The sequence below is a fragment of the Haplochromis burtoni genome, unplaced genomic scaffold, assembly GCF_018398535.1.
Source record: "Haplochromis burtoni strain Fernald_Lab_line unplaced genomic scaffold, NCSU_Asbu1 Contig_128, whole genome shotgun sequence".
In the NCBI taxonomy this organism is placed as follows: Eukaryota; Metazoa; Chordata; class Actinopteri; order Cichliformes; family Cichlidae; genus Haplochromis; species Haplochromis burtoni.
Genome location: NW_024582489.1, coordinates 566,321 through 578,907, shown reverse-complemented (window position 1 = coordinate 578,907; position 12,587 = coordinate 566,321). Strand labels below are relative to the sequence as shown.

General features: G+C 39.9%; 2 protein-coding genes across 2 annotated transcripts in view; both read left to right on the top strand.

Annotated features, from left to right (window-relative positions):
- Nucleotides 1-5,984, top strand: part of ppm1lb (protein phosphatase, Mg2+/Mn2+ dependent, 1Lb) — a 51,015-nt gene extending 45,031 nt beyond the window's left edge. Inside the window, exons 3-4 of the mRNA XM_005930016.3 lie at nucleotides 2,797-2,958; nucleotides 5,037-5,984. Of these exons, the coding sequence (XP_005930078.1) occupies nucleotides 2,797-2,958; nucleotides 5,037-5,377 (503 nt within the window). The 3' untranslated portion in view covers nucleotides 5,378-5,984. The remainder of the gene's footprint in view (nucleotides 1-2,796; nucleotides 2,959-5,036) is intronic.
- A 1,270-nt stretch (nucleotides 5,985-7,254) lies between these two features.
- On the top strand, nucleotides 7,255-12,315 carry LOC102311083 (ADP-ribosylation factor 6). Its single transcript, XM_005930015.3, has 2 exons — nucleotides 7,255-8,832; nucleotides 9,418-12,315. The coding sequence occupies exons 1-2, from the start codon at nucleotides 8,518-8,520 to the stop codon at nucleotides 9,724-9,726; spliced, it is 624 nt and encodes a 207-aa protein (XP_005930077.1). The 5' UTR covers nucleotides 7,255-8,517; the 3' UTR covers nucleotides 9,727-12,315.
- Nucleotides 12,316-12,587: the final 272 nt, after the last annotated feature.

The following is a 12,587-nucleotide window of genomic DNA, read 5'->3' as shown; positions in this document are numbered from 1 at the left end:
TGTGTGTGTGTGTGTGTGTGTGTGTGTGTGTGTGTGTGTGTGTGTGAGGAATTCGCTCTCACCTTAGAATTCAAGTTTTAAGTCTTTGCAAGATTGATGTTATTTCTAAAAGAGTTGTTAAGGTCTGTAAGGCCTCGGGGCGTTAAGCTTTTTATTTTTTCTGCACCCTCTTGTTTGTGGGAAGGGAAAAGAAATTGGAAGAGTAAATTATATTAAAGGTTAACTCTACCAACATTCAGGTCTCGAGGTCTACTACACAAGTTGTATAAAGATCAATTAATGAGTGCAGCATTAGAGAGAAGGCTTTGCTGGCTTCTACTCATTTCTGCTGGATGCGAAACTGAAGTTTGGGCAGATAAATTGCGTGGAGGGTAAGGTGGCCACTGGGTTTTGACCAAGAAAGGAGAGCATTTTCCTCCCCTTACCCTCAACTTCTTCCTGTTAAGAGGGTGTTTTTCCTTCCCACTGTCGCCAAAGTGCTTGCTCGATCATGGGGATTTTCACTGTGTTTTTGCAAGGTTTTTACCTTACAAAATAAAGCGGCTTGAGGCGAATGCTGTTTTGATGTGGAGCTATGTAAATAACATTGAAGTGAATTGAATACCTCTGTTTGTGCTGTTTATATTAAGCATGCATTCCAGCTTTAGGGGAGGAACGTTAAAGCAGATTAAGGTTTGACTTTGAGAACCAAACTCCCTGAACTAGACTAACTAGAATAGATATGGTCATAGCCCAGTTAAATCAAATCTTCTGCTACTCTCCTATTTTGCCAAGAACGAGAGAGTGGAGAAATGATAGGTTGGTTCGGCTTTGCACACTAAAGCCAAAGCTAAATCTTACACAGGGCTCCAGAAAGGCTGGGACTGACCCCGAGGAAGCTGCTGTAGTTATTTAGGGGTGAAAAAAAATGAATGGAATGAAAATAAAAAGCTGAGACGGTCTGAGAGGCGTGATATGCAAATCCAGAGTGTTGCTCTGACTTTATAAAGCAGGTCGAAATGATCCACATTCTAAAAATAATATACTGCTCTAAATGTTAACAGTTCAAGTCCAAGGAAGTAAGGCAGGATGGCAGCTCTTAAGGGATAAAATTACTGTGGATGTGCTAATGGGCAGGTAGTGTTTTTAGAAAGGCTTTGAAGAAGACCGCGAGGTAGGGCGAGCGCGATGGTGGCAGTCCTGACCCCACATTTTTCACCTAAATGCCAAGCAGGTTGGCTAAGTGCATAAATCCATTCGGGTGCTGTGGATACACTTAGACTGAACTCTCCAGATGTATTTGAGAGCATAAATAGAGTTTGCTAACTGAAAGAGTGAATTAGTGCAGTGTTGCAAATTGAAGTGAGAGACTAACTGGGGTTAAGATGTTAATGGTATTGGAGTGTTGAAGGTGTGCCTGGCCAAGCTAAGCCCATAATTAGCATGAGCACAGGGTGCATATGGGCCATGGTGCCATTTTAATAGGGAATGCTGAATGTGTGCACTGAGAGGCTAGGCTAATTGGGGAAGGGTGTGCTAGGAAGGCACCTCAGTCCATTATCTCTATCACCATGGGAACTAGATAAGGATAATTAGCTGGACAGCATGGCACAGTGCAGTGACAGCTATAGGCACAAGGATTAGGGATGCATAACGTGGTGAAACTAATAGAAATAGATTTTTCACAAGGTCTGTGAGATTTACAATTAAGCGGCATCAATTTTCACTTCACTTCACTTCAGACTAGTTACTTTCCGCCTCCAGTTTCACCCCAAATCTTTCCTCAAAGGGGAATAATAAAATCACTGTCCTGCTGAGGAATTGTCTCTGTCCTCCAGCTCTATGCCCATCTCACACTTGTTTTATTTCATCTGCATCATGCACTGCAGCCTTTTCTTTACCGTTTCACTGCTCACCAAGCGACTGCGTCAGGTCTGGGACAGAATAACTGCAAACTGATGGAAGAAGCCTTCATGGAGAAGAGATTTATTCCATCGGGTTCAATGAGAAACAGCTGAAACATACATTTTCAGTCAGCATCGGCACAAATATGTGAAACTTAAAAGAAAAGTTTGAAATGTTAGTAGGTCATCCACATACTTGTAGTGGCATTTAAACCTGCTTAGTTTTTAGCCCTTTTTTGTCTCCTTTGGCATTTTTCTACCCTAAAATCCTGACTGTGACTTGACTCTACCCCCTCTCTCGCTGTCCGGGTGGTCCAGAACTTTCTTTTCCCTCTTTCCTGTGTCCCTCTCTCTCTGTCCACTTTTGTCTTCGCTCGGTGTGAGCAGATGGCCAAACAGGCAGATCTGTTCTTTCTCTACAGGACTTTGGATCTCATACAATAGGCCTCAGATCCTGAGTACATACACTGTTCTGCCTGGCTGGGAAGCTAAACAAAGAGAGGAAGGAGAAAAAGAGTGGAAGAAAGAGAAGTTGCGTCAAAGAGCGTTTGAATTGTTTGCACGTGGCTTCAGGACGGACGTGCGTGTCTTGGAAGAGTGCTGTGTTTTTATACTGTACTGTAAAACATTGTGTGTCTGTCACTGGATCAAGTTTTCAATCACACATACTAAGGTTTAAGAATTGGGGATATAATGAGCTGACATAAATTTATCAGCTGTCACATTGTTTTTAATAAACACTGATTAATAACAGCATGGTATTTTTGAACCACATGAATGCTGTTTTTCCATCACTCTGGTAAAGACAGAAATATCTCAGCAGCTGTTTGATGGACTGCTATGAAATTCATGTCCAGCTACCGTGATTATCATCTCCTTGCTTCTCCTCTACCCTTCCCCTCCTCTGTTTCAGGAACTACATGTCTGGTGGCCCTGCTGTCTGATAAGGAGCTGACAGTGGCTAATGTTGGAGACTCACGCGGAGTTCTTTGCGATAAAGACGGCAATGCCATTCCTCTATCGCACGACCACAAACCTTACCAGCTCAAGGAGCGTAAAAGGATCAAGAAGGCCGGTGAGAAAATGGGCTGCAATCCAGACCCATACGCAGTTCTCATTATATTCAGAGCAACAGAAAAGACTTCAGTTAAAACTTGAGGGAGCATCCAAACTCACATTGTTGCTATGAAAGCATGAAATGAGTCTTCTTATGATCAAAGCTAAAAGCCATTGCACAGTCCTCCCCCCTCATACATCTCAGTCTCAGGCTGACATCAAAACCTACTGACTGATAACACTATCTGCTTCTAAAGCAGCATGTTATCAAAACCAGCCAGACGGTGTTCAGTGTTTAAGGTGTAATCGTAGGCGCAATTCTCCCTCCAACCCAATCTGCATACTCTCTGCGTGAGGAGAGTTTGATGGCAAATTTCCAGATTAGTCAGTGTGATCGGCAGAAGGATAGCCCACTATCGCCATCTAATGGTCCAATTTGGTACTGAAGATGAAAGATTTTGTTGACTGATAAGAGAAGCATGTTTTCAGTGGAGAAATTTCCTACAGTTTTTTAGCAGCCTTTAGTGAGAAGTGCACCCAAAGCTTCAATCATAAACTGTGATGTGCAGAATGACTGTTGTACTGATCTCTTCTGAAGAGCCTTTACTCCAACACCAGCCTTAAAACGCCAGCACTCTCCTGAGGAGAGCTGATGATCTCTTTGCATTATGGAGCATCTGGCTGAGTAAATTTATGGTCTGATAACAGAAAAGTAAATTTACGTGAATGCTGTAAACCTTGCCTGTGCATTGTCGATGTAAAAGCCCAACAAGGGACAAGGGCAGGAAATTAGCAACAATTATAAACTGTAAACTGTTTAATGCTCTGCACTGGAACTACGTCAAGCTGCACTGTCACTTTTAAATAAAAACATAGAAATAAAAATATTTTTAACTCCTCAATAATAAATCAAGTACCGAACAGCAAATTCACATTTAAGATTTATGACTAATTTATTTAAAAAATACAAAACACAGTAAATCAGAGGCCTTTTCCCCTAAAATTTGCACACTAATAATAAAATATGTTCACATTTATATTAAAGCTTTATAATAATATTAATTAGGTATATTCTTAACAGTCTGTGCTGTTCTGTGGAAAAGTCTTGAACTTGTCCTCATTCCTTTATATTGTGCTGGGAAATGATAACCAATTTGTATTTAATCATAAACTTAAACCTTGCTGGGATTTTTACATTTTTATTAACAAAAAAAGGACGGAGACTGCACCAAGAGACAAAAAAGATAAAAGACTGAGACTAGAGAGGAAAAAAACGGGCGAATTTTTTCTATTATAACATCAACAACAAAAAGAAAAGATGTAATAAAGCTTCATGAGCCAAACAAGCTCATTTAGCTGCTGAATTATCCATAAATGGTCCACAGTGAGTTTGGTGCCTCCTGAGGGTTAGTGTAACATGCTGTCAGCAGCAATGATGCTAAAATACTGAAAGTAATGGGAAAAAAACACAATTCATGGGCTATTTGAATACAAATATAACGATAAATGCTTAAAGATGCATTTACAAGCTTAACTTTTAATACCTCACAGAAGCTGAAGAATCAGTGGCTGCTAAAGCGAGGACAGAGAGACCAAGTCCTCTGCTTTTTCTGGGAATTTTTGCGGGAATTTTGGACCTTTTTTATTAGTCAGAGTTACACATAATTAGATTTTTTTATAGCCATGGCCTGAACTTTTAACCTCAGTACTTTTTTAACATCCTGCTTATGGCCTTGCTCACTGCAAATTCGGAAGTCTTCATGGCCTAGTATCCAGTAATTTCCAGTATAATTCCCTGTCTGCATATCTGTGGAAGCCATAGTAGACTCACAGCTGTACATGCAGGATGTGAAATGAATTTAAATGTTTCTAACAAAAACAGTGCTGCACTGGGTCAGTGGCAAAGAGCCATGTTTGCGTTTTGATGTCATTTCTTAGTTGATGAAACATCCTGTCATTTAATCTGTCAGAATATTTTACATTTTAATGGTTAAGTAGCTATACACGTGTGTCTCCTCCCACCTTTGTTTTTGTAATTTCTGCCTTATTATCCTGGCTTCTTACATTTTTTCTAATATCCCACCCACGCATCCTCAGGCGGTTTCATCAGTTTCAATGGCTCGTGGCGCGTCCAGGGCATCCTGGCCATGTCCCGCTCTCTGGGCGATTACCCTCTGAAAAACCTCAACGTGGTCATTCCCGATCCCGACGTCATGTCCTTTGACCTGAACAAGCTGCAGCCCGAGTTCATGATCCTGGCGTCGGACGGCCTGTGGGACACCTTCAGCAACGAGGAGGCGGTTCGCTTCATCAGGGAACGACTGGACGAGCCACACTTTGGCGCCAAGAGCATCGTCCTTCAGTCCTTCTACCGCGGTTGCCCTGACAACATCACCGTCATGGTGGTCAAGTTCAAAGGCAAGGCCAGCGAAAAGTAGACCGCACGTCTTCTGCGCACAGTATCTATTTTGTGTCTGAATATAAATAAGAATATACTTAAGATGAAATAAGCGCTTTTTGAGCGAGAACTATTTCTATCACACATATTTACAGCAGTTTGTCCCTCAGTGCATCCGACCCCCACCCCGTCATGCCCCCCTCGCCTGCTTTACTTTGCGATAAAAGTGACCCAATAAAAATGTCCTTCATTTAGTCTTAGCCATATCTCTGAGGCACCGTAAAGCGAGCTGGATCACTGTTATGCAAATAATCTGATTAAGCTTTGTGCAGCTGTGGGTGCGGCTATGATCCTGTGTGTGTGTGTGTGTGTGTGTGTGTGTGTGTGTGTGTGTGTGTGTGAGAGAGAGAGAGGTGACAGTCATTGATGTCTCTTTGTGATGAACTTGCACACGTCTGACACTAACATCTGATTCGTTGCCCCATTGTAATGTCCCTTTTAAATGACAGCATGATGTTTCCAGTAATTTCCAAACTATGTCTTTCCCTCACTGTCTGTGACCTCCAAATTCTTTCTTCCACCTTGTCTGTGTTTATCGATTAAGAAATCTGTTGTTCAGCACGGTGGCGGGTTTTCTACACGACCAACACAAATGAAAACACGTTACTGCTCATACTGTACAGCAATAGCACTTACCACTTTGTTACATCACACTTGCTGGATGTGGGGAAACCTTCATGTTTTGGCTTGAGTTGCCCCGTTTTCTAATGTGTCTTTAATTAAAACGATCGCTAAGAGTTTCTGTTCCACCGAAGCGTTTCACCCTCACGTTTGACCTCTCCTGCTTTTTTCTGGCCCAACTCATCAGGATGTGTAACTACTAATAATGTAATAACTGTTGGATAATATTGTAGCTTGTAAAAGTGTAATTAAATGTTTGGAGTAACAACAAAGTAACATCTCATTATGACTAACTGCTAAGTTTTAATTCAAAAAGGTTAATGTGTTATCTCATATAATAGCTGACCGCTAACCTGGAGAGGTATGAAGAAGGTAAACGGTTCTATCATAATAATAAATGGCAGTTTTAAGCATTATGTTATGTAGGATTTTATATTACACCCTTTAAAAGACTTATCAGATATTGACATCCCCTTCCTTTATGTGACTTTTGTTACATCATCATTTATTACAATCTACCTGATGAACTTAAACCGACAGCATACAGTTATGTTTTCATCTTTTCACAGCGTCTCATCTCACTAAGGCAAAAGTCGTGGATCTGAATCGCATCGCTTTTGATTTACTCTGAACTTAATCTTAACGAGCCTTTGAATGAGATCAGTTATCGTTGCCTTATTTTCTAGCTGTTCATATCCTGTTATCGAGTCCGCTGTCAACACGACTTCTCGGTTTTTCGATGTAACGCAGTCGACCACACGGCGCACAGTGCACGACCTCAGCGTCATCCCTCCTTAAATCAAATGTGGAAAAGCAATGATGAAAACATGTCTCCGAGAGACAAATTGTAAGATGAATGTACATACTGTCCTCGTGTATCACTCCTCCAATGTTTAACGCAGCGGGGCGCCTGTTACCTGAGCTGTTTCACTTCAGAGATATATACCCAATGAAACTGTCTGTGCTTTTTTCAGTTCACATTTTTCCTCTAACGTATGTTACGGGATGTTTGTGTGGCATTTGTACTTGTTTTTGTTGGATTTCATAAACTGTAAAAAAGAGAAAATTCAGAAATTTTAAGGTGTAAATCACAAAGGTAAGATTAAAACGATAAAAGATCGCATCATTATTGTGTGTGGAGTTTTTTATTTTAATGTATTCTGTACAGATGTAGGTTACAGTACTGTGCAAAAGTCTTGAACCACCTCTTATTTCTTTGTAAAAATAAAAGAGAGAAACAGCAGCACCGGGTTAAATGCAGACCATATCTGGTGAGGCTTCAGTGAAGCGTAGCTGGATCGACTTACAGATCAGATGATTCTCTCAGTTCCTGTTTCAGGTCTTTGCTTATTTTTTTTTTGTTTCTTAAGGACAGATACTGTTCATCTGCTACAGTTTTTATTAGACCTGCCACTTCTTTTGCCCTCCGCTTGTCCTGTTTCCTCAGATTTTTTTTTTTTAAGATCTCTTTTGAAGATCTTCAGAAAACCTGGAGAACTGTTGCTGAAGGCCACTTTAAAAAATGACAAAGTCTGGGTCCCTGGATGAATTTCAAATAAATGAGGTGTACTATCAACACTCATCATACTAAAATGTGATCAAATTCTATTTTGTGCCTTATTTTCATTATTTAAAAAGAAGCTGTGGCAAAATCAACTGATGATCTCTGACTTTTCAAAGTTTTAGATTTGAGTCTGTTTATTCCACCTGCTGGAGGATATCTGAAGATGTTAATTAACATAAGTTGGCATTTGTGGTTTTGTTAGCGCGGGTCAGTTCATTCTGCTGCTGACATTATAAACAAGTCCACAGTTGATTACACCAATTAAACCTGACAGCCAGATAAAAGGTCTGTAAAGAGCTGCAACAAACAGTGACATGAAACCTAAAATGCAGTCAGGAGATCCAATAATAAGTATCCAGAATCACTGGTAATTAAATATGACAAGTAAATTGTGTACTTAATCCTTTTTGTATTCACTAATAAAAACAGGACTCTGTTTAATTAGATGCAAATGTATTTGAGATTAATGTTACATTTTGAGATTGGCTCAGAGGCTTCTGGAAGCTGCACTTTGACCAAACACGTTAGACAAAATTTGCCCATCTGCTACGGCTATCAAACTTTAGCTGTGATGTCACTGGTATGAGGCCAGCAGTGACCAGCCAGCCAGGAGGTAACACAATCTTCCCCGTTGTGCCAAACATGGACTTCCTTGCTGCTGGTGTGTATGATGATCCGGGGCAGGTGTGATGTGACTCCACTGACTGTGCTTTGGTAACCAGAGAACTGCATGCTGCCCCACTCAGCTGCACCGTCAGTTCACATATAAATAGCTTTACTGAAAGCTACGCAAGGCCAGAAGGAATCTGGACACAACAGAGGGGAGGGATTACTCGTTCTTCATAAGACAGCAGACACACTGAGTGCACTCAGCGTAGTTTACACAGTTGCACAAAGAGAGAAAGCTCCACAGACACGGACTACATTCTTAGGACATGGGTATTCACGGATCCAAGCATCAGAAACAAGCACAAGTCCTGATGCTGGGCCTGGATGGATCAGGAAAGACCATGCTGCTTTACAAGCTGAAGTACAACGAGAGTGTGGTGACAGTGCCCACTGTGGGTTTCAATGTGGAGACTCTGGAGACGGACAGGAACAGCCCGGCACTGATTGTGTGGGACATCGGGGGCCAGAAAAAGATGAGGCCCCACTGGAGGCATCACTATACCGACACAGCTGGAGTGGTGTTTGTGGTGGATAGCAGGGACCTGAAACGGTTGGACGAGGCCCGCAAGGAACTCCATCGGGTAAATAAACCAACGAATATTTTATTGTTGAGCATGCACCTTCACTGTGCAGGCTTTGATGCTACAAATCTGTTTCCAAAACTGCCTTCGAAAGGGGAAATGTTGAAAGCATGTAGGGTATTTATGAGCAGGGATTTGTGGCACTGCAACTAGTTTTGAATCTAGCAACTCAAGAAACTTCAAGGCACTGTATTTAAACTTCTGATGAGGTCATTTGAAGGCATTGTTTTTGTGGACAAAACAATAAAACATGCAAATTAATCTTACAGGTGCTTTATTTTGTGTTCCTGTTTATATCTTTAATAAATTATCTATCACGCATTATAATGTAGTTGTAAGAGGGTGGTTTTTAATGTGTTCATATGTTAAAGGTATTAAGAGGTCATTAGCATTATCAGTTTAAAGTCTTCACAAAAAACCTTCTAATTGTTGATAAATGCATAATAAACGCCAAGATATTCTTCTATTTTTAATTTTAAGGTGTTGTAAACCATAAAGTTATAGTAAACCTGGAAGCAAGCACAAAATTCAGGCTTTTCTAAAAAGTTTGTAGTGCCGGCCCTCACTGTGTTCTCTGCTTACCAGGTTCTGAGGTACGAGAGTCTCAGGGAGGTTCCTCTCTTGGTCCTCGCCAACAAACAGGACCTACCCGGAGCTCTGAGCCCAGAGGAGCTTTGCCTGAAACTTCATTTGAGAAAAGTGTGCGAAGGCAGGGCCTGGTACATCCAGCCGTGCTCGGCCACAACTGGGATGGGACTCGAGGAAGGTTTCAGGAGGATAGTGTATCTCATGAAGACCCCACTGAAACGGACTCAAGAGGACATTAAGGTGAAGATGAGGTCTAAAGGCTTCAGTGTCACGGCTATGAAACAATCCTTGCTCTGCGGCAGCTGATGGATGAAGACTTTCTTTAGTTTTATTCATGCGCCGTGCAGGATTTCCCCCTGCCTGCCTCTGCAACACATCACTGAACGGCCTGAGTCACAGACAGAGTGCAATAGTCAGAGATAAGAATGTGTATCACACTGAGGGCAGAGTGTCCTCAGGCTGTGACTGCAGACCACTAGTATTCTGTGAAAAATCTTGGATTAGCAGATTATGGGAAAACAGTCTCAAGCTGTCATAGGCAAATATTTAGCCTGATAATACGTAAAAAAGCTGATAGCGGTTGGTGGTTGTGCAAGTTTTCTCGCCTCAGCTGTGCACTTAACTTGTTTATCTTTTAATCTGTTATTTGTGTTATTGTTATTGTCACAATATTACAATATTCAGAGTTAGTGGTAGATTATCTTCAGGGACACAAATGTGAATACAAATCATATCTACTGTACATCTAAGGTTTGAATTGTGTATTTTCATTTGTCCTGTATTTTTTTCTAATTAAATAAAAGTATTTGAATCAGGCAGGTTTGTGGAAAAGTGGTACTGCAGTACTGCAAAATGAGCATGTTAGCGTAGCCAATGACAGCAGGAATAGCCTCCTTGGTTTTGCCTTTCAGGATGTGTTCACAACAAGTTTTTTTGTTAATTGTAATTTGTTCAAACTTGTTGCATTCAGGGAATGTAAAAATAATTGAAATGATTGAAATGAAATCCTCCGAAGCTTCCTCCTCCTAGTTTACACGTCAAAGGCAAACAGATGCTCCGTGTTACCTCATGGACTAATCCTCGCCCTCCCTCTCTCGGTTGCTCATAGAGCCTCAGGGTGCTGGACTTTGGGTGGAGATCTCTGTGAGTTTTTATGTCTTGACATCAGTGACATCTCTGTCCTGGGTCAGAGCTGGGTGTTGAAGGACTGATAGCTTGGATCTTATTCCTACTGTTGAGCTGACTTTTCAGTGCTTGTCTTAACTTCTGGAGTTATTCCTGATCTTTATCATGGCTCCAGTCGGCCTGTGGGCCTGATTTGACCACACTTATCCAGACCAAGTGACAGTATTTAACCCTCTAAAGCCTCTTCTATAATATTTGATTCATGTTTTTTGGGAGTTTTTGAAGATTCTTCAACATCAGTATGACATTTCCCCCCTAAAAAGGTCAAATAAATTGCACAACACATTTTTAAGCAAGAAAAAAAAACCCAAACCAAACAAAATAAACAAAAAAACAACATTTTAAAAAATTACAAATTAAAAGACATTTATACAAATTAATATTAAAATTTAGACTTTTTTTAGTTGTCAGAAGTTTCAATAAACGTTTCATTTTCAAAAACAATCTCAATTTTCTGGCAATTATTTTGTGGTTTGGGCTTTGAATGATAAAGTCCAGACTTTATTCAGTTTGAGGTGCTTGTGCGTGACCCTAAACACGCCATTTATAGTCAAAGTGGTCAAATGTGGTTGAATTAAAACAATTCTGCAAAGAAGTGGGGGCCAAAATTCCTCCACAGTGATGTGAAACACTCACTGCCAGTTATCACAAACACTTGAGTGCAGTTTTTGGTGCCAAAGGTGGCATAACCAGTTATTAGGGTTAGAGAGCAATTACTCTTTCACACAGGGCCAAGTAGCTCTGGATAGCTTTGTTTCCTCAATAAAAGAAATCATCATTTTAAAACTGCATTTTGTATTTACTCAGGTTATGTTTAACTAATATTAAAATTGTTTGATGATCTGAAACATGGGTATTACTTTACAGCAAGAAGGTCGTGGGTTTGAATCCTGCCTGTGGCTTCCACCCACAGTCCAAAGACATGCATGTAGGGTTGGTGATTTTAAACTGACTGTAGGTGTTAATGTGAGTGTTTCTCTGTCCAGCGTGTACCCTGCCTCTCATAACCCTGAATTCATGACCCTATACCAGTTAAGCAGAAGAAAATGGACGATCTGAAACATGTAAGTGTGCCAAATACTTTTTCACAGTACAGACAGGAGAAACTCCCCTTTAACTTTAAGTTTAATGTAAGATTAACTACATATTTAATCCCCTGAGATATTAATTATAAGAAAAGCAACTACAATTTCAGTAACACGTCTAAGTTTTCTACATAACAAAGAAGTGCTGCTGTAGTAACAGAAAAATCTGTCAGCACGACACTTTGGGCTTAAATTGTAACAAATTAATGTGTAAAATTATGAGAAAAGTTCTGGTATCTCGTTTCCAGAGTATTTTGTAATTTAAAAATTACGTCTTTGTAAATGTGTATCCATCCATCCATTCATTCATCAACATTTCTTTAATACATATAGTAAAAAAAACCCTGATCTATTACTCAGTTACTTTGGCATAGTATAATTGGCCTCGAGGAGGTCTTCAATAGTAGAAAAAGCTGTAAAAGTTATGAAAATTACGTTAAAAGTGAAAAATGTTTGCCCTCCTTCACAATTTTTAAAGCCCTCCAGTGGCTGGATTTGGACTCTTTATCGGACCTAAGTTTTACTATTCAATATACATTATTATTTAGTGTTTATTTTTAAATAGGGTATTTGTCAGTGACATATTTTAACATAATCGTCTTAGGGCCTTTTTATATGTTTATTTCAATTTATTTAATTTCGTTTGCGACAATAAAATTTGTTTTTATTTATTTTAACAACTAAAAACACGTCTTTTTAGAATTGCATTTTGTTAACTTTTGTCTGTTTTTGTTTTATACCTTGTGAAGCACTTTTTGATTTTTTTTTTATCTAGAAATGTGCTATATAAATAAAATTATACTTACTTACTTACTATTTTTATCAGTTGGCGCTAACACTGTGTGCAGTTCGTACCTCTGACGGTGCATATATATAAATATAAATTAGATATAATGA